This window comes from Heteronotia binoei, chromosome 2 (assembly GCF_032191835.1).
Source record: "Heteronotia binoei isolate CCM8104 ecotype False Entrance Well chromosome 2, APGP_CSIRO_Hbin_v1, whole genome shotgun sequence".
Classification (NCBI taxonomy): domain Eukaryota; kingdom Metazoa; phylum Chordata; class Lepidosauria; order Squamata; family Gekkonidae; genus Heteronotia; species Heteronotia binoei.
In genome coordinates, this window is record NC_083224.1 from 29,404,168 (window position 1) to 29,427,232 (window position 23,065).

The 23,065-nt window shown below is 46.3% G+C and overlaps 1 protein-coding gene across 1 annotated transcript in view; it reads left to right on the top strand.

Annotated features, from left to right (window-relative positions):
- Positions 1 to 19,902, top strand: part of APCDD1L (APC down-regulated 1 like) — a 55,518-nt gene extending 35,616 nt beyond the window's left edge. Inside the window, exons 2-4 of the mRNA XM_060230739.1 lie at positions 2,777 to 2,951; positions 6,781 to 7,339; positions 18,834 to 19,902. Coding sequence (XP_060086722.1) covers positions 2,777 to 2,951; positions 6,781 to 7,339; positions 18,834 to 19,604 — 1,505 coding nt within the window. The 3' untranslated portion in view covers positions 19,605 to 19,902. The remainder of the gene's footprint in view (positions 1 to 2,776; positions 2,952 to 6,780; positions 7,340 to 18,833) is intronic.
- The last annotated feature ends 3,163 nt before the right edge of the window (positions 19,903 to 23,065 follow it).

Genomic DNA, 23,065 nt, shown 5'->3' on the forward strand with positions numbered 1-23,065 from the left:
CTACTGAGTAAAGTTGGAGCATTCCTACAGCCAGGGCTTTTTTTCTGCCGGAGCCCACAGAAGCAGTGTTTTGCCTGGGCTGGCCAGGGCTCCAGCTGGCCCAACCCACCATGGCCACATGTTCCCAGGCCAGAGGGTGTGGCCTAAAATGCAAATGAGCTCCTGCTGGGCTTTTTCTACCAAAAAACCCACTGCCTATAGTCTGAAGCTGGACGATGGCTTCAAACTTTGCTTTCTCTGGTCAAATTGCTGGTTAAATTGGAAGCAGGCCCCTTGCGCTCGAAAAACACAAGAGGGGGGGAGCTTGGTTGGATGTTCCTTGCTGAGCAGTGGAAAACCCTTATATGCTGAAGAAACTTTTTCCAGCCTATTGTTGGATACATGCCAGCAGGGTTTTTTTTAATAGAAAAAGCCCAGCAGGAATTCATTTGCATATTAGAAGACACACCCCTGACATCACCATTATTTGGCATAGGGCCTTTTTCTTTGTAGAAAATACCCAGCAGGAACTCATTTATATATTAGGCCACACACCCCTAGTGCCAAGCCAGCTGGAACTGCAATCCCATGTGTTCCTGCTCAAAAAAAGACCTCAACAATGTTCCTCTAAGCTGCAGTCTTGTGAGCAAAAATTCTACTTTGTTAGCTACTGGTGTTAAAGTTGTGAGCTATTGCATTAATTATTGTGCTGTGCAGGGCTTTTTTAAAGCAGGAACAGGAATGCAGTTCCAGCTGACTTTGCAGCAGGGGGTGTGGCCTAATATGCAAATGAGTTCCTGCTGGACTTTTTCTACAAAAAAAAGCTCAGGTGCTCTGGAATCATTCTTCCTGAGCTAAGACAAAAATGTGTGATCCAGAGACTAAAAAACTGTGAGCTAGCTCACCCTAACTCAGTTTATTATTTATTTATTTTATTGGATTTATATCCCGCCCTCCCTGCCGAAGCAGGCTCAGAAGGAACTCAGCTTAGAGGGAACACTACATGCCAGTCTTCGCAACTACTGCTGAGCCAGAGATGGAACATGAGAAGAATTCCTTAGGCTCTGTTGTATTGCTTTATCATAGATGTAATGATGGATTCTGTGCTCCATGACTGCCATTTAAAGACAGCCAGTGGGCAGGAATTGCCTTTTAAAAGTATCAGCATTAAATGTCCTCATCTGCTTTTAGATCAGAGGTGGTCAAACTGTGGCTCGGGAGCCACATGCGGCTTTTTCGCATATATTGTGTGGCTCTTGAAGCTGCTGCTACTCAGTTGGTTGGCTTGGAGAAGGCATTTCTCTCTTTAAATCACTTCTCCAAGCCAAACCAGCCGGGGACTTGGAGAATGTATTTAAAGTTGCTCTCTTTCCACCTCCACCTCCCCCCATCTATTACTTTCTTTCCACCTTTCCTTCTTTTTTTGCGGCTCTCAAATGTCTGACATTCATGTCTTGCGGCTCTCAAACATCTGATGCTTATTCGTTGTGGATCTTACGTTAAGCAAGTTTGGCCACCCCAGTTTTAGACCCTTGTGCCTGCTTTGGCTAAGCAATGAGTTCATCAGTTGCCAACAGCACAGTATAACTTGCGCCGTCGAGTGAGTAAGTGAGGGCTAGTCTGCATAGGGAATCTTGGCCTGTGCTGTGCTGCTGCTCATGAATTTGTGCTTAAATCCCTCTTCCCTTCCTCCCATCGCCAGCTGCAGACCTTTGGGAGACCCAGACTCTCACAGTTCCTTGACCTTTCAAGGGCACTTCCCAGGGCCATTTGAAAGTCTGAGCATAACTTTTTTTAGTTGGCCTGTCTGAGATGATTTGGCGTTAAACAAAGGGGACAGGATCAAGGGCCACCATGGCTCAGCGGCTCAGTCCCTGGATTCTCCAGTGAAAAGGACCTGTCAGTAAGTGATGGGAAAGATCTCGGCCTGAGACCTTGGAGAGCCGCTGCCAGTCTGAGCAGACAGCGCTGAGCTTGAGGGACCCATGGTCTGATGAAGTATTAGGCAGCTTCATGTGTGTGTTCACATCTGTGACTTTGGTGCTTAATTTGGAACTAAGCTTGCGCTCGAAAAACACAAGAGGGGGGGGGGAGCTTGGCTGGATGTTCCTTGCTGAGCAGTGGAAAATCGCAGTCTGTAAATAGAGTTGTAGAAATGAAGGCCAGTGGATTTGATTTAGAGCCTTTTGGTGAGCCCTTTGATTGCAGTATTAGAACACAGAGGTTTAGTGTCTTCTGTGGGTTGTGAGAAGAAAGGATCCATAATTATAAACAGAGATAGACCGATTTCCCACTTGCCTTATGCCGCTCTCACTCTCCTCTTCTCTGCGGGGCTTCCGTTGGATTTCACACTATCTGACCTGGGGCTGCACCTCGCTCTGCCTTTTTTGCACAGCAAACAAGATCCTCTAAAAACCAGTCTCTGTTTGCCACGCGGAAAAGGCAAAGCTAGTTGCAGCCCTGGGGCAGATAGTGTGAAATCTGACGGAAGCCCTGCAGAAAGAGGAGTGTGAAAGTGGCATTAAGGCTAGTGGGAAATCGGTCATCGTTTCTTGTGGGCCAACCGCTACCTCTCTTTCCTTTATCTGTAGAATGGGCACAACAGTTGTCTTACCTCACAAGGCTGCAATGAAGGGAAACAAGATAGAGACTGCAGGCAAAATAAAGGTGAATAAATGAAAGGTGGAGGGTGCCAGTCTGTAAATTCTATAACAAAATAGGTGTGGTTGGTAACTGAAATGCTGTGCTCCACAGCATCTGTGTCTGTGCCTTGAAAATATCTGGTTTCTCTCTCCAGCTTACACATCTGGAAAGAAGCTTTGGGATGTCCCCGTTTCTCAGGAGGAACAGGCCAGCCCTGGAAAGCTACGGTGGGAACCCCAGTGCCAGTATCAGTTGCGCCACCTACAGGATGGTGCCAGAATTTCAGCTCTTTTGCCTCCTCGTTTGGAAGGTCACTGGATTTCAACAGGGTAAGGGACTTGTAGCTCTGGAAGGGACGGTGCAAACTCCTTAGAAAGAGCACAGGCGCATTGTCACTGCTCCTGTGTATTATTCATGTTTGGGAAACATTCCTGTCTTTTGATGCTTTTTGAATTTGCTGTCTTCCAAGACCTCAATCTTCCACTGCCGGGAGAAGTCTATTGGTTGCTTCTCTGCTTTTCAGTTTGGTCCTGAGCCCCAAATCCCAGGTAGACACGTAGACAAAAGTTCTGTGAGATGATTCTCTAAACAATTTCTGTGCATGCTTTGTGCACCAATTCCATTCACCTTTGCTCCTGAACAGGGACGGCGTGTGGGAGTTGGCCAAGTAGGCGACAGCCCGGAGCCCCACCTGGCCTAAGGGTGCCAGGAGGCGCCCCTTCTCCTCACAAGCCGCCCACTGCATTCCTGACCTCGCTGAGGCTGCCTGAGCCTCACCGAAGTCAGGGGGTGTGGCAGCGAGCATGCTCTAAGCACGCCTGCTGCGTCCTGACCTTGCCGAGGCTGCCTGAGCCTCAGTGATATCAGGGGGACATGGCAGCGAGCGTGCTCTGAGTGTGCCAACAGCCATCCAGGCACGGTGCTGCCTGCCCCTCTCCCACTTCAGAGGGAGCCAGGAAGAGATCTTTCCAGCTCCCTTTGACGCGGGAGACAGCTGGGCAGGAAGAGATCTTTCTAGCTCCCTTTGACGCGGGAGACAGCTGGGCACAGGGCTTCACACCCTGATGATGTCACTTCCGGTGACGTCATTGGGCCGTGCAGGCAAAGCGTGCATGAATGGACACCTTGGGCGGGGGGGGGGGGGGGGGGCTGGGACACTAGAAACTCTAGTGTCAGGCCTGCCCCTGGACTGTCCAGCATCCTAGGCAAGGCTAACTTCTGGCACCCCCCCTCCACCTGATAACATCACTGACTTACTTGTGGGGCACCCTCAGAAGGCCGGTGCCCTAGGCAATCTCCTAGTTTGCCTACTGGCAGGGCCGGCCCTGACCCCTGAAGCTCTTCTTTCGGCATAAGATCTAGCCAGTTCTGAACTGGAAAAAAGGGAAGGGGGTTCCTGGAAGCTCTGCCCTGAATTCAGTGTCAGGTATTCTAACACAATTTTCACTCTTTGAAAGCCCCCCTCCACCTCCCCGCCCCTAAAAAAACCTCTGTTCCTAGATAATTAGATGTTGAAGGCCCAGGTTTTTGCCTGACATAGCTTGCTCTGTAGGAATGTGGGGTTTTTTCTGCTTGTTTTTGTATGGTGAAATACTATTAGGTGAGTCCTCCGGTGCAGCCTGAAGCTGTCTGGCCCAGTCATTCATTCACCACCTCGGTAAGAACCAGATCTCTCATAAAAAATAACTCTGTGTGTTCAAAGATGTGTTCCTCTCTAGGGAGTTAATGCCACACGCAGAGCATTTTTTGTTGTTGAAAAAAGCCCAGCAAGAACTCATTTGCATACTGGGCCACACCTCCTGACATCACCATTGTTTCACACAGGGCTTTTTGTGAAAAAGCCTAGCTGGAACTCATTTACATCTTAGGCCACACCCTCGACAGCAAGCCAGCTGGAACTGCGTTCCTGCTCAAAAAAAAGCCCCGGCCTCCAGTAACTTCTACAAAATTCCAGACTTGTGTCTCAGAGCCTGGGCCTGCGCAGCTCATAACCAGCCTTGCTGAATGAATACAACCAGGAGATCTGCCATAGTTTTTGTGACTGGAATGGGGATGAAACAAAAACCTCAAAACCCCCAGAAACCCAGCTGCTGGCAGGCCACTGCATACAGCTGGTTGACTGTAGCCATGAATGGATGTTTTCCCCCAGCAGGAACCATTTTGTAGTGTGGGTTAGCAGCAAGCTGCCAGGCTGAACTAATGTTCATAATGTTGGATTTAAGTCTTTGGATGGGATGGAACGGTTCATTTGTCGAAAGCCTAGGGGGAGCTGGGAAGGATCCATTTACATGAAGCTGAAGAGTCTTTAAGACAAATGGAAGGAGAGCTTTAAAAATGAACCAAGGTACTTTATTACATGCTGGCTTTGCTCAAGGAATTGTATCAGAACTCTTGCCCCCCTTTTCCAAAACAAGGTAGCAAAAATCTCGAGCTGTATCATCTGAAGGATTGTATTTACAGATCAGGGTGGGGTTTTTTTGTAACAGAACTCCTTTGCATATTAGGCCACACACCCCTGATGTAGCCCATCCTCCAAGAGCTTACAGGGCTCTTCTTACAGGGCCTGCTGTAGGAGGATTGGCTACATCAGGGGGATGTAGCCTAATATGCAAAGGAGTTCCTGCTACAAAAAAAAGATCTGTTTACAGTAAATTTGAATCCAGAAGCACCTTAGATTTTCAGGGCATAAGCTTTAGAGAATCAGAGCACCCTTTGTGAGATGCCTGACAATACCTGATGGAGGGAAATTTTGACTCTCAAAAATTCATATCCCAAAAATCTTGGTTGCCCTCTAAAGTGCTACTGGACTTGAATCTAGCTGTTCTACTGCAAATCAACAAAGATAGTCTCTGAAACTATGGTTACACTAAAATTTACATCATTGCACTCTGATTGATGAGGGGAATCGCATTTATATTATGTCCTTCCTTGTTATTCTTAGTTGTGTAAATTAGCCGAGGAGGGATTTAAGCAAAAGCAAAGGAGTTCCTGCTACAAAAAAAGCCCTGCTCACCGACATATTTATTATCCAGTTGCAAGTCTAAAGGCCACTTATGTATAAGACCTACCTTTCTAGCCCAGAAAGTTCTACTTGGTATCTCGTTGGTTCTAAGTTAACTAAGAATTAGCATACGTAAACAAACAGGTTAACTCTTTCATTACTGAAGTAATTAAACTCGCAGATTCCAACAATACTCCCCACGCACACAGTCTCCCCTATGGGGACCCCAAGAGGCTTGCAACATTCTCCCTTCTCCTGTATTATCCTCACAGCAACCCTGTGATGTCGGGTAGGCTGAGAGTGTGTGACTAGCCCAAAGTCACCCCATGAATTTCAATGGCAGAGTGGAGATTTGAATCTGGGTCTCCCAAATACTAGTCCGACACCTTTTGCAAGGCATCACACTGATTGCATACATGGTTAGCTGTTTTTTAAATCCCCCAAGAAGTTTGTGAGATATTAGGGGGTGTTAGGCTACTCACTGGACTTAGGGAGATAAAAAGAAATTTGTTTATGTCCCCTTGATCTGAACCCAACATTCTATTCCATGCTACACACTGGCCCTCTCTTTAATGGTAATAAAACTAATTCAAATAGTTAAGCCATTTTAATTGTACCATATTAAGGCTGAAGGGGTACACAGGTGGCTTCTCTTCATTTATTCAGTCATGCAATTTGGATAAAAAGGTTTTCTTAAGCTCAGAATTCTAGGTTCTAAGGAAACATTTATTTTTAGCAGATGAGAAACAGATAAATTATACTGGGGGATCCCAAGGTTACCCTCCAAAAGTTTATGTTGCCATTGAGGGTTTTTTTCCCTGCAAAACAAAAGACACAGGATAATTTAGTTCATTCTAGTAAGCTTCATATTTCAGCAGTTTATTTGTATAACCTGATTTCTGGTCATGGCAGTCCATTTTGATTGTGGATAAACACCATAATTTTCTTCCATTTCACAACCTGCCGATTTTTTTTAAGCATTCCCTTTGAATCTGTCAGTTCGAGATATTGCTGTTTTCCAACAGCTAAGAAGTTTGTTATGAAAGTGTGATTGTTCCATTTAACTTGAGTGTCTTCAGTACACTGTTGGCATGGTTGAAGCAGTGTTAAAATTAAAAGCATCTAGCTGTTATGAAAACTTCCCTTCCCATTTCCAGGTGTGAGGTTCGGCCAGGACCAGAATTCCTCACCCGTTCCTATATATTCTATGCCAACCGTCTCTTCAAAGCTTATCAGTTCTACTACCGAGACGCTTCTTGCCGGGACCCCACCTACTCCCTAGTCATCAAAGGCAAAATCCGGCTCCGCCAGGCCTCCTGGATCACCCGTGGTGCTACAGAAGCTGACTACCATCTTCACAAAGTCGGCATCGTCTTCCACAGTCAACAGGCCATGCAGGAAACAGTTGCCCGTATCAACCAGACGTCGGGAGAGCAGTGCAGTGGATTCTTGTCACCTGGGCGGACTTGGACACCAGGTGTCCTCTATGAGCTTCTGAGTGCCAAAGCAGAGCGGGATTGCACAGCCGGCCTGGGCTTTGCCATGCATGAACTGAGCTTGGTACGGGTGGAGAAGTACGAACAGCCCTTGCTGCTCCAGAAGAACCAGGGCAGCAGGGCAGTGGAGGAGCTGTACCTGGGGGACATCCACACAGATTGGTCAGAGAGGCTCCATTATCGGCCAACAGGATACCAGCGCCCCCTGCAGAATGCCATGGTAAGGTCCCAACTTGTATTTAAGGACTTTTATCTACACTTGCAAGGTCAAGTCTACCACCCGTTAATAGTTCTGAGTGCTCAGGGTACCGCCAGGCTTAGCCTCAGATTTTAAGAACTGTGCCTCAGTGGCAGAGCACCTGTTTTGCATGCAAGATCCCAAGTTCAATCCCTGGCATCTCCAGTTTGAAAGGTCAAGTAGCAGGTGATGTGAAAGACTTTGACCATTGACTCCGGAGAGCTGCTGTCAGAGTAGAGAAGCCTGGACTTCATGGGCCGATGGTCTGACTCAGTAGAAGGATGCACTTTTCAGTGTGTGGGAGTGTGATTGCATTTTTGATTGCAAATGTAAATTACTTCCTGCACTTAGAAAACTAGTGCAGTGGAGAGAATCAAGAAGAGTTCTTCCAAAGAGCTGGTTGTGACTTATGGGGTGGGATTTCACATGCAAGAAGTTAATTCTGCACATGGATGTGGCCCAAGCTAGTCTGATCTCATCAGATCTTGGAAGCCACTGAAGTCCAGGGGTGCTGTGGAGAGGCAGGTGATGGCAAGATTGGTGTAGTGCTTAAGAGCAGCAGACTGTAATTTGGAGAAGTGGGCTTGATTTCCCATTCTTCCACATGCAGCTGCTGGGTGACCTTGGGTCAGCCACAGTTCTCTCAGAGCTCTTTCAGCCTCACCTACCTCGCAGGGTGTCTCTTGTAGGAAGAGGAAGGGAAGGCGATTGTGAGGGCAGGGTATAAATCCAACTCTCCTCCTTTTCCTCCTCCTCCTCCTGTTTGTCTGCCCTGACCTAGATGGCTCAAGCTAGCCCAGTCTCCCAAGATCTAGGAAGCTAATCAGAACCGGCCGTGCTTAGTATTTCGATGGGTGACCACCAAGGAAGTCCAGGGTTGCTGCAGAGTGTCAGGCAATGGCAAGTTACTTCTGTTCATCGCTTGCCTTGAAAATCCTATGACGGGGGTGGTCGACGGTACCGCTCCATATGGTTTTTTTGCCTACAGATCCCATCAGCCCCAGCCATTGGCCATGCTGGCTGGGGCTGATGGGAGTTGTAGGCAAAAAAAATCTAGAGAGCTACCGTTGGCCATCCCTGTCCTATGGGGTTAGCATATGTCTGCTTGACGCACTTTTCATCACTTTTCATCACCAGTGAGTGATATGATAACACTCACATTTGAGATTATTTTGAATGTGTCAATAGAGAAAGGTGAAGAAAAGGGGTAGGTGAAGGAAGCTGGTTGAAGTTGCCAGAATATATGGACTCTTGGGAAACAGAGACCTTGGCAATATGTGTGAGCTTTTTCACAAACCAATAAGCAGCCTTAGGCTTGGCCTTTTGCAGCGTTAGCAGAGCTGTGTCAGAGAAAGTGCGACTTAGCTTCCTTTCCTTCAAACCACTGGCATCTTCTGTGCCCCCTGAAATTGTCCTTATTGTGGTGGGGTGGGGGTCGGCATGGGAAGCAGCAGGATGAGGGGGGGAGAAAAATGGTCCTCCTCTCTTCAGTGAGCAGAAGTGCCTTCTGCCCACAGAACTGAAGTCTAGGATCCAAGCTTCTATCTTCAGGGCCCACATCACACAAGATATTTTTGGATTTCTTGGATTCCGACTTGCTTTCTGCACAGCCCCACAACAGCTGTGGGGGAGGTCATTTCAAGCATGCAGGCACCCAGCTTATCTTGGGACTGTGGCAGCAGAGTAGGGTCTCCTGTCTTTCCCTCTGTGCCATTTAGGGTTGCCAAGACCCTCCTGGCAGCTAGAGGGGGATGGGGAGTGGGTGTATCAGGAGCAGGGAGTTTCATCCAACATTTCAGCAACACGCCCATGTGACTTCCAGCGTGACCTGGAAGTGACATTGGCGTGTCACAGTGATGCTCTGGTTTTAGGGCAAAAACTCTATGGTAGAATTAACTTCTACCATAGAGTTTTTGCCCAAAAACCAGAATGGCACATAAGAACATAAGAGAAGCCATGTTAGATCAGGCCAATGGCCCATCCAGTCCAACATTCTGTGTCACACAGCGGCCAAATATATATATATATATATATACACACACACACACATTGTGGCTAATAGCCACTGATGGACCTCTGCTCCATATTTTTATCTAACCCCTTCTTGAAGGTGGCTATGCTTGTGGACGCCACCACCTCCTGTGGCAGTGAATTCCACATGTTAATCACCCTTTGGGTGAAGAAATACTTCCTTTTATCCGTTTTAACCTGTCTGCTCAGCAATTTCATCGAATGCCCACGAGTTCTTGTATTGTGAGAAAGGGAGAAAAGTACTTCTTTCTCTACTTTCTCCATCCCATGCATTATCTTGTAAACTTCTATCATGTCACCCCTCAGTCGACGTTTCTCCAAGCTAAAGAGCCCTAAGCGTTTCAACCTTTCTTCATAGGGAAGGTGTTCCAGCCCTTTAATCATTTTAGTTGCCCTTTTCTGAACTTTCTCCAATGCTATAATATCCTTTTTGAGGTGCGGCGACCAGAACTGCACACAGTACTCCAAATGAGACCGCACCATCGATTTATACAGAGGCATTATGATACTGGCTGATTTGTTTTCAATTCCCTTCCTAATAATTCCCAGCATGGCGTTGGCCTTTTTTATTGCAAACGCACACTGTCTTGACATTTTCAGTGAATTATCTACCATGACCCCAAGATCTCTCTCTTGGTCTGTCTCTGCCAGTTCACACCCCATCAACTTGTATTTGTAGCTGGGATTCTTGGCCCCAATGTGCATTACTTTGCACTTGGCCACATTGAACCGCATCTGCCACGTTGACGCCCACTCACCCAGCCTCAACAGATCCCTTTGGAGTTCCTCACAATCCTCTCTGGTTCTCACCACCCTGAACAATTTAGTGTCATCCGCAAATTTGGCCACTTCACTGCTCACTCCCAACTCTAAATCATTTATGAACAAGTTAAAGAGGATGGGACCCAGTACCGAGCCCTGCGGCACCCCACTGCTTACCGTCCTCCACTGCGAAGACTGCCCATTTATACTCACTCTCTGCTTCCTATTACTCAGCCAGTTTTTGATCCACAAGAGGACCTGTCCTTTTACTCCATGACTCTCAAGCTTTCTAAGGAGCCTTTGATGAGGAACTTTATCAAAAGCTTTCTGGAAGTCAAGGTAAACAACATCTATCGGGTCTCCTTTGTCCACATGTTTGTTCACCCCCTCAAAGAAATGTAACAGGTTAGTGAGGCAAGATCTTCCCTTGCAGTCTCATTTGGAGTACTGTGTGCAGTTCTGGTCGCCGCACCTCAAAAAGGATATTATGCTGAGTCTTCCTCAATAACCCGTGTTCATCAATGTGCCTACTCATTCTGTCCTTGATAATGGTTTCTACCAACTTTCCCGGTATGGAAGTCAGACTGACTGGCCTGTAATTTCCCGGATCTCCTCTGGAACCCTTTTTAAAGATGGGGGTGACATTTGCTACCTTCCAGTCCTCAGGAACGGAGGCAGATTTCAATGAAAGATTACAGATTTTTGTTAGAAGATCCACAAGTTCAACTTTGAGTTCTTTCAGAACTCTCGGATGTATGCCATCCGGACCCGGTGACTTATTAGTTTTTAATTTGTCTATCAGTTGTAGGACCTCCTCTTTTGTCACCTCAATCTGACTCAGGTCTTTCAACACCCCTTCCAATATTAGTGGTTCTGGGGCGGGCAAACACTTCTCATCTTCCACGGTGAAGACGGAGGCAAAAAATGCATTCAGCTTCTCAGCCATTTCCCCATCCTCCTTCAGTAATCCTTTTACCCCATGGTCATCCTTTTACCCCATGGCACGATGACGTGTCTACATCACTTCCGGGTCATGTTGGAAGTCATGTAGGCACATTGCTGAAACAGGTATTCTTCCCTTTTTTTTTTTTTTTTGCAGTAACCCTGCCAACCAGCTGATCAGTGGCAGAGAGGTGGGGTCTGGAAGTGGGGTACCCCACCCCCACTGGGGGGGTCTGGCATCCCTTGTACCATTTTCTCATGTGGGAGCTGTTTGCCCCACTTTGGATCTGCATGTGCAGTGATTTCAACCCAACTTATTAAACTGGATCTGACTTGTTAAAAAAACAACAACCAAGTTCTGTGTGGTTTGTCCCTGAGATAACCTGTGTAGTGAAACGGAGGGAGTGAAGCAGCCCAGCAACTGATAGGTGCTAAATTGTCTTGAAAATTCTGCATCCAGCTACAAGGATTGAAATCTTTAAAAACTAAGTAAGAAGACAAGATTTCTAGAAAAAACGCCTTGATTTTTCAAAATAACCTCCAGAAGTGGCTGCTTTCAGACTGATGACATCGAACTGTGACTATGTCGTGTGTGTGTTTTTGGCATGAATAAGGGCTCATCTACAGCTACGCTTGTCAGCTCCAGGTTGGGAAATACCTAGACATTTGGGGGGTGGAGGCTGAGGAGGTTGGGGTTTGGGGAAAGAAAGGACTTCTGTGGGGTATAATGCCATAGATCCTACTTTCCAAAGTGAGTGTTTTCTTCAGGTGAACTGATCTCAGATTGCCTGGAGATCAATTATAACAGCAGGAGATCTCCAGCAACCACCTGGAGGTTGGCAACCCTATCTACAGCATCTTGGGGTGTAGAAATCATTCTGTTCTCAGAGATCTTCAAATAGCCTTTGGGCCTGAAGCAGAATGCAGTCAGCTAATTTTATCAGGGCACAAATCCACCTTTCCAGCAATCTGGCTATAGATATGGCAATTCCTGCTATCCCCAGAGAAGAGGGGAAAATGAGTCTTTGGGGCTGAGGGAGGAGGAGGTTTACAGGAAAAGTTGCATTTTAAAAGGGCACTAATCCAAAGAGTTTGCATGGGAGGCTGGCTCGGTGAGCATTATTAGAGCCCCTGTTTGTGCGAGGTTGTTCTCAAGTTCATATAAAAAGCAAGGAAAACGAGCGTTTATCCAATAAGCCATTAACCCACAGCAGAGGACTAGTACCAGAGGAAATCAGCGGGACTGGAATATACAGAAACTCGGCTTTTCCGTTTAGTCAAAATGTGATTACACAGCCGGCCTTGGTTTCTTTTTCTGGTTTTGTCAGCAGCTTGGTTTCTTTCCCAGAGTGTATTTTTTTTTATCAAAATCATAACTAATCAATGTAGAAATGCGATTGAACTGCGAGATAGGAGAAGCAAACAACAGCAGGGAAAAATGCTTATGACTGTTACCAGATGGGAACTGGAATGAAGGCAAATGAAACACTTGTCAGAAGGGGAAAGGGGGGGCAGGGAGCAGGAACACTGTTTTCCTCCTGTACGATATTGCCGGAATTGGGATTCTAGAAAAAGAGAACACAAATGTCAAACCTCTGGGAAATATGCTCCGATTGGCATAAGGCTGAGTTATCCTGGGCCAAAACCATATACACATGAGCAAAACCAGATGGTAAACATAAATGCTTTCTAAAAATTAATTTAAAACCACGCAATGGTGCACTGAAATACACTGACTTCACTACCACGCTGTAATTAATCAGCTAACAGCTCTGCGCAGCTTGTTACCCGCAGATGATGTCACTGCTTTGCAGATAATTAGACACTGACAGTCGGTACCATCAAAGCAACTGCACACAAGAGAGCGAGAGAGCCTTTTGGCCACACGTTTTGGGACTTAGCTTAGTAGCCAGCCATTCCTTTTGGTTGCCACCAGCTCTGGCCTTTCCTCCAAAATCCTCTTAGGTGCACAGAGGCCTTGGGAGAGAGATTCTCTGTTCATTTCAGGCTTTGGGAAGAGTTCAGAAGCAGTGTTAAGATTCTATGATTCTATAGGGACTAGAAACTTTAAGGAACCAAAGAAGTCCTAAAACTGAGATGCTCAAGAAGTTAACCCATTCGCACGCTCTCATTATTTTGATTGAAATATAGTTTATTTATCTTATTTATTAAAACGTGAAACTGTCAGCCTTTTCTTACAGGTCAGGGATTCAGTACTTAGATACCACCTTCCCTTCACACTTCGCAAATCCATTTTGTGCTTTCCCTGTGCTTCTATAGAATTGATTTAAATGTTTATATCCTGCTTTTCTTGCCAGTGTTTCCACTGACTCTTCACAATCACCACCCTGCAAAGTAGATTAGGCTGAGAGAGGACAATTTACCCAAGCTCACTCAGTGAGCCATTATGGCAGAGTAGGGATTCGAACTTGGGTTTCCCGGATCCTAGTCTAGCATTCTGTCTGCTACACCACACTGACACACACACAACCTGAAGAGAAGCTGAGAGAATTTTCCTCCCAAAATACTAGAACTCAGGGGCATCCAATGAAAACTGATGGGTTTAGGATAGACAAAAGGAAATACTTCTTTAGACAGAAGTGATTAAAATATGGAATTTGCTGCCAGAGGATGTAGTGATGGCATAGACAATTTTAAAAGGGGATTAGACAGATTCATGGAGGATAAGTCTGTCTGTCAGTGGCTACTAGCCATGGTGACTGAGGGGAACCTCCATATTCAGAGGCGCTGATCCTCTGATTCCCAGAGTCAGGAGGCAACATCAGGGGAAGGCCTCAGCCTCTATACCCTGTTGTCCCTCCAGAGGAATTGACTGGCCATTGTGTGAGACAGGGTGCTGAACCAGATGGACCATTGGTCTGATCCACTCGGGCTTTTCTTATGTTTTAAATCAGTTGGATTGCTCCAGAGTTAGTGGCGTGTGTGGATCGCAGCCAGCGTGTGACCCAGCCGGCCCTCCCATGCCTGGCTGCGTTAAAGGATGTCTTTGATATCCCGCTAAATCTGTATCTGTTTGAAAGCAAAAACCAATCTCAGGAAATTATCTTCCATTATTAAAGTATTTCCTGCTTACAAAGAAAGGTACATATTTCTCTAACTGCTGGGGATATTTAGTTATATCGTACTGTGTACCATCAACACTCCTTGGAGTGACAGTTGTGGTCAGGCGATTTGAAAATGGCTGCCTTGCTGCAGACTTCAATCAGGGTGCACATGAATTGCCCACCGAACTGTTAACTGCGGAGTTACTTAAATCTCCTTCCCATACAAACATTTCACTTACGAGTGGCTGGCGTCTCTCAAAAGTCAACCATATGTGGCGACGCTGACTTATGAAAACAGATACAGTTCTCTGTAAATTGTATGTTGCCCCTTTCTATAAGTAGTGCTGGAACAGCTCTATAACACTGAGCAGGAACATTTGGGGCCACTTCAAATACATAATCAGTTTTGTATCCCTTCGGTGTTTGTCAGACAGGCAAATGTTCATAGTCCTTAAATGAGAGAATGGCTCCTCATAGTGGAAGGAAGACGAAAGAGCAGCCATTGCTTCCATGGGCCACTAGAGAAACTGCAGAACTTTTGGTTTCAAAAATTATATTTCCCTGGCTTGCAGAAAGGTGTGTTTGGATAACCCTCAAATATAGCTTCACTCATTCTAAAATTTTCTCATCTGACATTTTCAGAATTTAGCAGAGTCTAGCAGAAGTGGCTTGGGTTTCCTTTGGCCCTTTGGCCAACGAAGCCACAAGACCTCTCAGATTCTCTCTCTAGGGATCAAATTTTAAGAAGTGGGGCCATGGCTCAGTAGCAGAGCTTTTGCTTTGGGAGTGGAAGATCCTAGGTTCAATTCCTGGCATCTCCAGTTATGTGGTTTGATATGAAAGGCCTTCACTAGAGACCATGGAGAACTCCTGCTGCTTAGAGTAGACAATAAGAACATAAGAGCCCTGCTGGATCAGACCAGTGGTCCAGCTAGTCCAGTATTTCATCTCACACAGTGGCCAGCAGGCCTTGAATTCAGCAGGAGCTCACTGAACCTTTCTGATGGCCCCCTCCTCCCCCACTTACCTTGTCCATTGAGTAGTAGGTGCAGCTGCATAACAATCCCTGGATTAGGAGAGTGGGCAATCAGCCAGCCAGCCACCAGGGGCATTTCCACACCCCCAGCAGCCCACATTAACCCCTGGAGAAGCCCACCCCACCCTTTCTCCACTTATGTGATTTTGGATGGCGGGTGGCTTGCTGGCCTTTTGACTGTGTGGGGGAGCAGCTCAGAAGAGCCCCAAGCAGGCCTCGCTTCCCCGGGGCTCTCCTTTCTTGCGTCGGGTTGCTTTTGGCTGGTGTGGGGGGGGGCAGCATATGCTAATGAGTCCCACCACCTATTTTTCTACAAAACGACCCCTGGTGGCCAGGCAAATTACTCTGGAGGGCCAACAACAGGGCATAGAGGCTGAGGCCTTCCCCTGATGTTGCCTCCTGGTGCTGGGATTCAGAGGATCGGTGCCTCTGAAAGTGGAGGTTCCTGTTAGACACCATTGCTAGTAGCTGATAGACCCACCTTCCATGAATTTCTCTAATCGGCCATCATTAAATTCCTCTGAAAGCAAATTCTAGATTTTAATCACTTGTGTAAATAAGTATTTCCTTTTGTTTGTCTTGAACCTACTGCCCAGCAGCTTCAATAGATGCCCTTGAGTTCTAATGTTTTGGGAGAGGGAGAAAAGGTTCTCTCTATTCACTCTTTATACCTTGTGCATAATTTTATAAACCTCTATCATGTCTCCCCCCCCCCCCCCCCCCGTTAGTAATTTCTTTTCTAAACTGAAAAGTCCCAGACACTTCAGCCTTTCTTTTTAAGAAAAGTTGCCCTCTTCAGTACTTTTTCCAGTTCTGCAGTGTCCTTTCTGAGATATAACCAGAACTACACACCATGTTCCAAATGCGGCTGATCTATACAGGGGCATTATAATGTTGGCCATTTTTCGTGTTTTAGCAATTTATTGATAACATATGGTTACAAATCTTAATTACAAATTTTCAGTACTAACCCATATGGCATTTCAATCCCCCCTTCCCCGAAGTTATAGATTCAAGTTCAATACTAAAGGTACTACTAACTGATCAAAGTTAAATATATATATATATTTTCTCATTAATGCTAAAAAATTGTCCAATGTCTTTTTACATTCCACTCTTTCTCCATATATCCTTTAAATTTCTTCCACTCCTTTTTGAATATCTCTAAATCATAGTCTCTTAGCATTCTAGTTAGTTTGTCCATTTCACTCCACGATAAAACTTTCATAGTCCAGTCCCATTTCTCTGGTATTTTTTCTTGCTTCCAAAGCTGTGCATACAATGTCCTAGCAGCTGAAATTAATTTTGGCCATTTTTCCAAGTGTGGCTGCAGCACAAATCTATATAGGGCATTATAATACTGACCATTGTGCTTTCAGTCCCTTTCCTAATAATCCCCAGCACAGAGATTAGGTTGAGATCGTTTCGGTCCCAAGACCTCTATGGTGCATTGGGTTCACATTTTCATTGAGATATCTACTAAGATCACAAGATCTCTTTCCCTTTCAGTTTCAGCACGTTCAGAATCCATGATCATATATTCAAAAGCTGGGGTTCTTGTCCCAGTGTGCATCACCTTACATTTATAAACATTGAACTTCATCTGCCACATTTTTGCCCACTCTCCCAATTTGTGGAGCTTCTCTTGGAGCTCCTCACAGTTGGCCTTGTTTTTCACCATCCTGAATGATTTTGTGTCATCTGCAAACTTGGCCACTACACTGCTCACCCCCCAGTTCCAGATCATTTATAAACAAATTAAATAGCACCAATCCCACTGGAATCCCACTGCTTACTTCCCTCCATTGTGAGAACTGTCTGTTTATTCCAACTCATTGCTAAAGGTAAAGGTAGTCCTCTGTGCAAGCACCAGTCATTTTCGACTCTGGGGTGACGTTGCTTTCACAACGTTTTCACGGCAGACTTTTTACGGGGTGGTTTGCCATTGCCGTCCCCATTCATCTATGCTCCCCCCCCCCCCAGCAAGTTGGGTACTCATTTTACCGACCTCAGGATGGAAGACTGACTCATTGCTACCTGCCATTTAACCAGTTTTAATCCATAAAAGGACCAATTCTCTTATCTCCTGCTAAGCTTACTCAGGAGTCTTTGATGTGGTACCTTGTCAAAACCCCTTTGTGTATGTCTCAAGTATATAACGTTTACCAGGTCACCATTGTCTACATGCTTGTTCACTTTCTCAAAGAACTACAAAAGGTTGGTGAGGCAGGGCTTCCCTTTGCAGAAGCCATGCTGATTTTCTCTCAGTGGGCTTTGTTTCTCTATGTGCCTTATAGTGCTGTCTATCCGAAGAAGTGTGCATGCACATGAAAGCTTATACTCAGAATAAAACTTAGTCTTAAAAGTGACTCAAACTTTTGTGTTTGATTATAGCTGCTACTAATTTGCCTGGGGCAGATATTGGGCAAAATGGCCTGTAATTTCCCGGTTCCCTTTGTTGTACCATTTGGTACTGTGTCCAGTCCTTTGGTTCAGGGGCTGTTTTTAGTGATAAGTTACATATATGGGTTAGTAGATCATTAAGTCTGAGTCTCAATGGCATACATTCGAGACTTCTTAAGTCTCGGATGTATGCCACTGAGACCTAGAGACTTAATGATTTTTAATTTTGTCCAGGGCATTTTTTGTAGCAGGAACTCCTTTGCATATTAAGCCACACACCCCTGATGTAGCCAATCCACCTACAGTAAGCCCTGTAAGCTCTTGGAGGATTGGCTACATCAGGGGTGTGTGGCCTTATATGCAAAGGGGAAATTATCTGATAATGGTACAGAGAGCCAGGGTGATGGAATCGGGAAGAGTTTACCTGTTTACCATGTTGTCTGGAGAGATTTTAATTTTTTTTGTCTCCATGCTCAAAATTCTATCAATTCTTTCCCTCTAGTCCCTGACACATGAGAATTTTATGTGTGTGTGACTGCTGTGGAGGAGCCATGGCATCTGCTTGGCGTGCAGAAGTTCCTAGGTTCTGTCCCCAACATCTCCAGTTTAAAGGATGGGGTAGTAGGTTAAGTGAAAAACCTCAGCCTGAGACCTTGGAGAACCACTGACAATCTGAGTAGACAACACTGGCTTCGAAGAACCAAAGGTCTGATTCAGTATAATACTGTTTGTGGTGTGGTTAAGTGGTGTGGTTAATGTGGTGGTGTGGTTAAGATTGGTGGATGCTAATCTAGAAAAATTGGTTTGATTCCTCACTCCTCCTCCTCATGAAGCCTGCTGGGTGACCTTGGACCAGTCACAGTTCTCTCAGAACTCTCTTAGCCCCACCTACCTCACAAGGTGCTTGTTGTGGGTGGAGGAAAGGAAGGTGATTGTAAGCCACTTTGAGCCTCTTTAAGGTAGAGAAAAGTGGGGTATAAGAACCTACTCTTCTTCAACTCTTCTTTCAAAATCTGAAGTGAATCGTGATAGTGACTCATGAAAACTCATACCTTACCACAAATTTTATTAGTCTTTAAGTTGCTTCTGGATTCTTACTTTTCTACTGCTACAATCAGACAAACAGGAATACCCATTTTGATTCAAAATTTGGCTTCCTGTGGTCAAAAAAATTGGTTGTTGGTAAAGTTGGAATGAATTTATCCCTCATGATTCCCTTTCTCCTTCCTTCCAACAGCACCACATCCATCCTTGCCCTGCCTGTGGGATTATATACAGAGCGGATGAACATCACCCACCCATACTTCCAGTCAGGCCTGATCTCCCAATGCTGCTAAGTGGGCGCTGGGTGAGTTCTCGGTGTGAGGTGCGGCCAGCAGTGCTTTTCCTCACAAGGTACTTCACTTTCCACGGCAGCAACCGCACCTGGGAAGGGTACTATTACCACTACTCTGACCCCCTCTGCAAACAACCGACTTTCACTGTGTACGCTTCAGGCCACTACACTGAAGGAGGCCCATCCCTCATTGTGAGAGGAGGCACAGAGCTTGTCTTCAAGGTGACCCATGCTCGGGTTACACCAATGGATCAGGTAACCGTAGCAATGCTGAACTCCTCTGACTTTGGAAGCTGTGGGGAGCCTGGCTCTTGGAGCGTTGGGACAGAGTTGGATGTGACTCATACAAATGGATGTGCGGCCTTGGGCATTCGACTCCCCCACATTGAGTATGAACTCTTCAAAATCGAGCAGGACACCAAAGACCGTATCTTGCTGTTCATCGGTGAGAGGCCGACAGATGGATCCAGCCCCAACACACCTGGCAAACGGCCCACCTCTTACCAGTCGCCGCTCATCCAGTGTGCTGGGCCCTCAGGCACTTTCTTGAGACACATTAAGCCAAACTACCTGGGAAGATTAGATGATTACCTTAACAGTGCAGCGCTAAAGCTGCGGCCCAGGGCATTTTTACTAGCATTTCTAGTCCTGTTGCTTGTCAGGTGGGACTAAAACTCCGACATTTTTAGTCAGGGGTTGCATGGAATCTGACCAGCTTAAAGTGCCCTCTTGAGGACAAGTACATCTGAAATCTGTTTCATTTTGTGCCTTACAGATATGTGCAGGGTTTTTTGTTCTTTTCTTAATGATGAGCCATGCCCAAAGGGGTGGGGATTTCCCCCCTCACTCCCATTCGTATGTGCCTAAGGAGAGACATGCAACTCTGAACCAGCATTCACAGCTGCTTAACCAGGTTTTTTAAAAAAAGATTACTGTAACTGTACCAAATATACACATACCTTGCCTGTTCCTTCAGTGTTAGACCTGAGGACATTTTTTTTCCTGCCCTACAGTAAACACACACAAACACACACTGTAAAATACCGAGGAACAATTCTGTTTTCTCAGACAAGCACATTACCCAGGTGTACACATAACCACAAAGGTACTGTTGGAAATGGTGCCATGAAGTCCCCTGGTATGTAGCTTCCATAATATGCTATGTGTGGGAATACAGACATAGAAAAACATCATTCTTAAAATGAGGGGATGCGGCTGAAAAAAAGATCACTCCTTGCCCCATTTGGTGAGCTCCTGACTGCTGTTTCTGGGGGGCGGGGGATTATTTTGACCTGCTTACATGATTCCTAGGGGCAACAAGCGTGTTGGACTTCACAAACTTTGGTCTGCATCAAGAAGGCAAAACACTTGTTGGTTTTAGAATACCAAAGGCGAACTGCTTGGCGCTGTGGTAATAATATTCCTGATTCTTCATACTATGATTCAGAGAACTGGGAAAATGCTGCAGACTCTCCGGTTGTCCCACCCTTGGCAAATCATACTTTGCTGTTACAGCCTTATGAAAGAAATTACGGCTTGCCTGCATGCCAGTAGTGAAAAAAGAAGTGAGTCGAGGGGTGGAGAGATGACAACATCCAGGCCCAAACAAACTCAAATTCAGGAGGCCCAAAACGAAGTCTGCGATCATCCCCCTGGCAAATGGCAAGACGTTTGTGGGCTGGGACATGGCGGGGCTGCAACATGTGCACCACTACATCACTTTGGGGGGAACTCTTGGCATGATGTAGTGGCAGCTCTAGGAATCACTGAAGACTGTGGTTTTACCAGCAAGGACAGTTACCAGCAAAAGGCCTTCATGGCAGGAGACCTGGCTGCCCTATCCCTATTGCTGATCAGAATTCATAGAACTGTCCTCAAGGGACTTTGAACATTGTTTTTTCTTTTTCTTTTTTTGCCTCAATTACAAAAATTCTCATTGTCCTCTGAAAAGTAGCAAGATAATAGTCCTTGGTAAAAAAAAAAAAGTACTAGAAAATCTGCTTAAAAGATATCTCCCCCTCCCATTTCTGTTTTGATAATGCCCCCCATTTCAGCCAGCCCCCCGTTTATCATCATGCAGAAAGTACAGTGCCCCACAGTATGCCCCTAGGTATGCCAGCTTCCAGGTGATGCCTGATGATCTCCTGATGTTACAGCAGATCTCCAGAGAAAAGAGATTTGTTCTCCTGGAGAAAATGGCAGCTTTGACAGGGGGACTCTAAGACATTATTCCCAGAGTGGCTCATCAGATAGGCCCCCCCAGGCTCCATCCCCCAAAATCTACAGGTATTCCCCAACCCAGAGTTGGCAATCCTGTGGAAGCCCCCGGCAAACAATCAGGAGCTCTGTAACCACATTTGGCAAGTGGGTGGCCTGTCACAATTCGCAGCAGATGGGCTATGTTTATTTAGGTGGCTCACAAATAATGTCCCCGTGTTTCAGTGTCTTTCTTCAGACATCACCAAGAAATGGATTGGGTCTTGGATTCCTCACCCTCTGTCCTGTGAAACAATCACACTGACTTGTGGGTTCTCCTCAGTTCCGGTGTGCCTGGTGGCCCAGTTTAGATAGTAACTGCAGTTTGTGGGGAGTAGGAGCTTTGTCCTTCTCCCTCACACCATTTTTCTAACCTGAAATTATCTGAGGCTGGGTGCGTGTGGGGGGTGTACAGTTTGGCCTGTTAGGCAAGCCCATGAGTTTTGCTTGCAGAGCAAATTACACAGAGTCAAAGCAGCCGTTTCCTTTGCGAAAATCCTCATTCCAGTGAGGAAAGGAGCTGCCTATTGGTAAAGGTGGGGGGGTACTCCAAAGGGTATCATTTTTCGATCACATACCTTCCTGATCCACTCAGGCAAAACCTGACCCTTTATGTCTCTGCTGGCACCATTCATCTCTCAATAGAACACCCAATTGAATTAACTCTGGAACGCACTGCTTCTGGCAAAGGAGGAAATGAGGCCAATGTTTGCGTTATTTCTTGTTTTCTCATCACAGTTTCCAAAATAGTCTGGCAGCTGTTTTTTGGAAGCCTGGAGTTGCGGGGTAAACAATGACTATCACATTTTGTGTCTTGGAAAAGGAGAGGTTGCAACGTGGAACTGGACATTTTTTTTTAAAGGGCTAGCTGTTGATAATCCAATAAAGACAGGTTGCTTACCTGTAACTGTAGATCTTCGAGTGGTCATCTGTGCATTCACACTCATGGGATAGTGCGCCTGCGCCGATCCCCGAATCAGTAACTGAAAAAGCCCGGGATTTTTTCGCGCTCGGCGCCAGTGAGCATGCGCACGCGACCCACTGCGCATGCCCTCCAGCGCCCGCGCTGTTCCTTCCTGACCGCCGAGAGCCTCTTGCTGGAAGGAGACCGTCAGCAGCGGGGAAGGAGGGCGGGTAGTGTGAATGCACAGATGACCACTCGAAGATCTACAGTTACAGGTAAGCAACCTGTCTATCTTCTTCGTGGTCTCTGTGCTTCACACTCATGGGAGATTAGCAAGCAAGCATACCTGGAGGTGGGAAGACGGTCAGCCCGAAGAAACAGCTTGTAGCACCACAGCTCCCAACCGAGTCCTCTGCTGAGCATGCACGTCCAGCGCGTAGTGCTTCATGAAGGCATGCGGAGAAGACCAGGTAGCCGCCTTGCAGACATCAGACAGGGACACGCCCTTCAGGAATGCCACCGACGTGGCCATCGCCCTTGTGGAGTGTCCACGAACAGGTCCAGGTAAAGGCTTCTTAGCCAACAAATAACAAAGTTTGATCGTCTCAGTGAGCCACTTGGAAAGTCTTTGAGACGAAATCTTGGACCCTAACTTGGGGGCAGAGTAGGAGACAAAAAGCTGATTATCCTTACGAAACCCCCGTGAACGACTCAAATAAAACAGGAGGGCACGCTTAACATCCAACGCATGCAGCCTGCGTTCCTCATCCGAGGAAGGGTTAGGGAAAAAGGTAGGCAACCAGACTTCTAAGTCAAGGTGAAACTGGGAAACCACCTTCGGGAGGAATGTAATGTCCGGAGCCAAAGAAACCCCAGCCTCCCGAAAGGCAAGGTATGGGTAGTCACACCTCATTGCCATGAGCTCCCCCGCACGACGTGCTGAAGTGATGGCAACCAAAAATGCAGTTTTCCA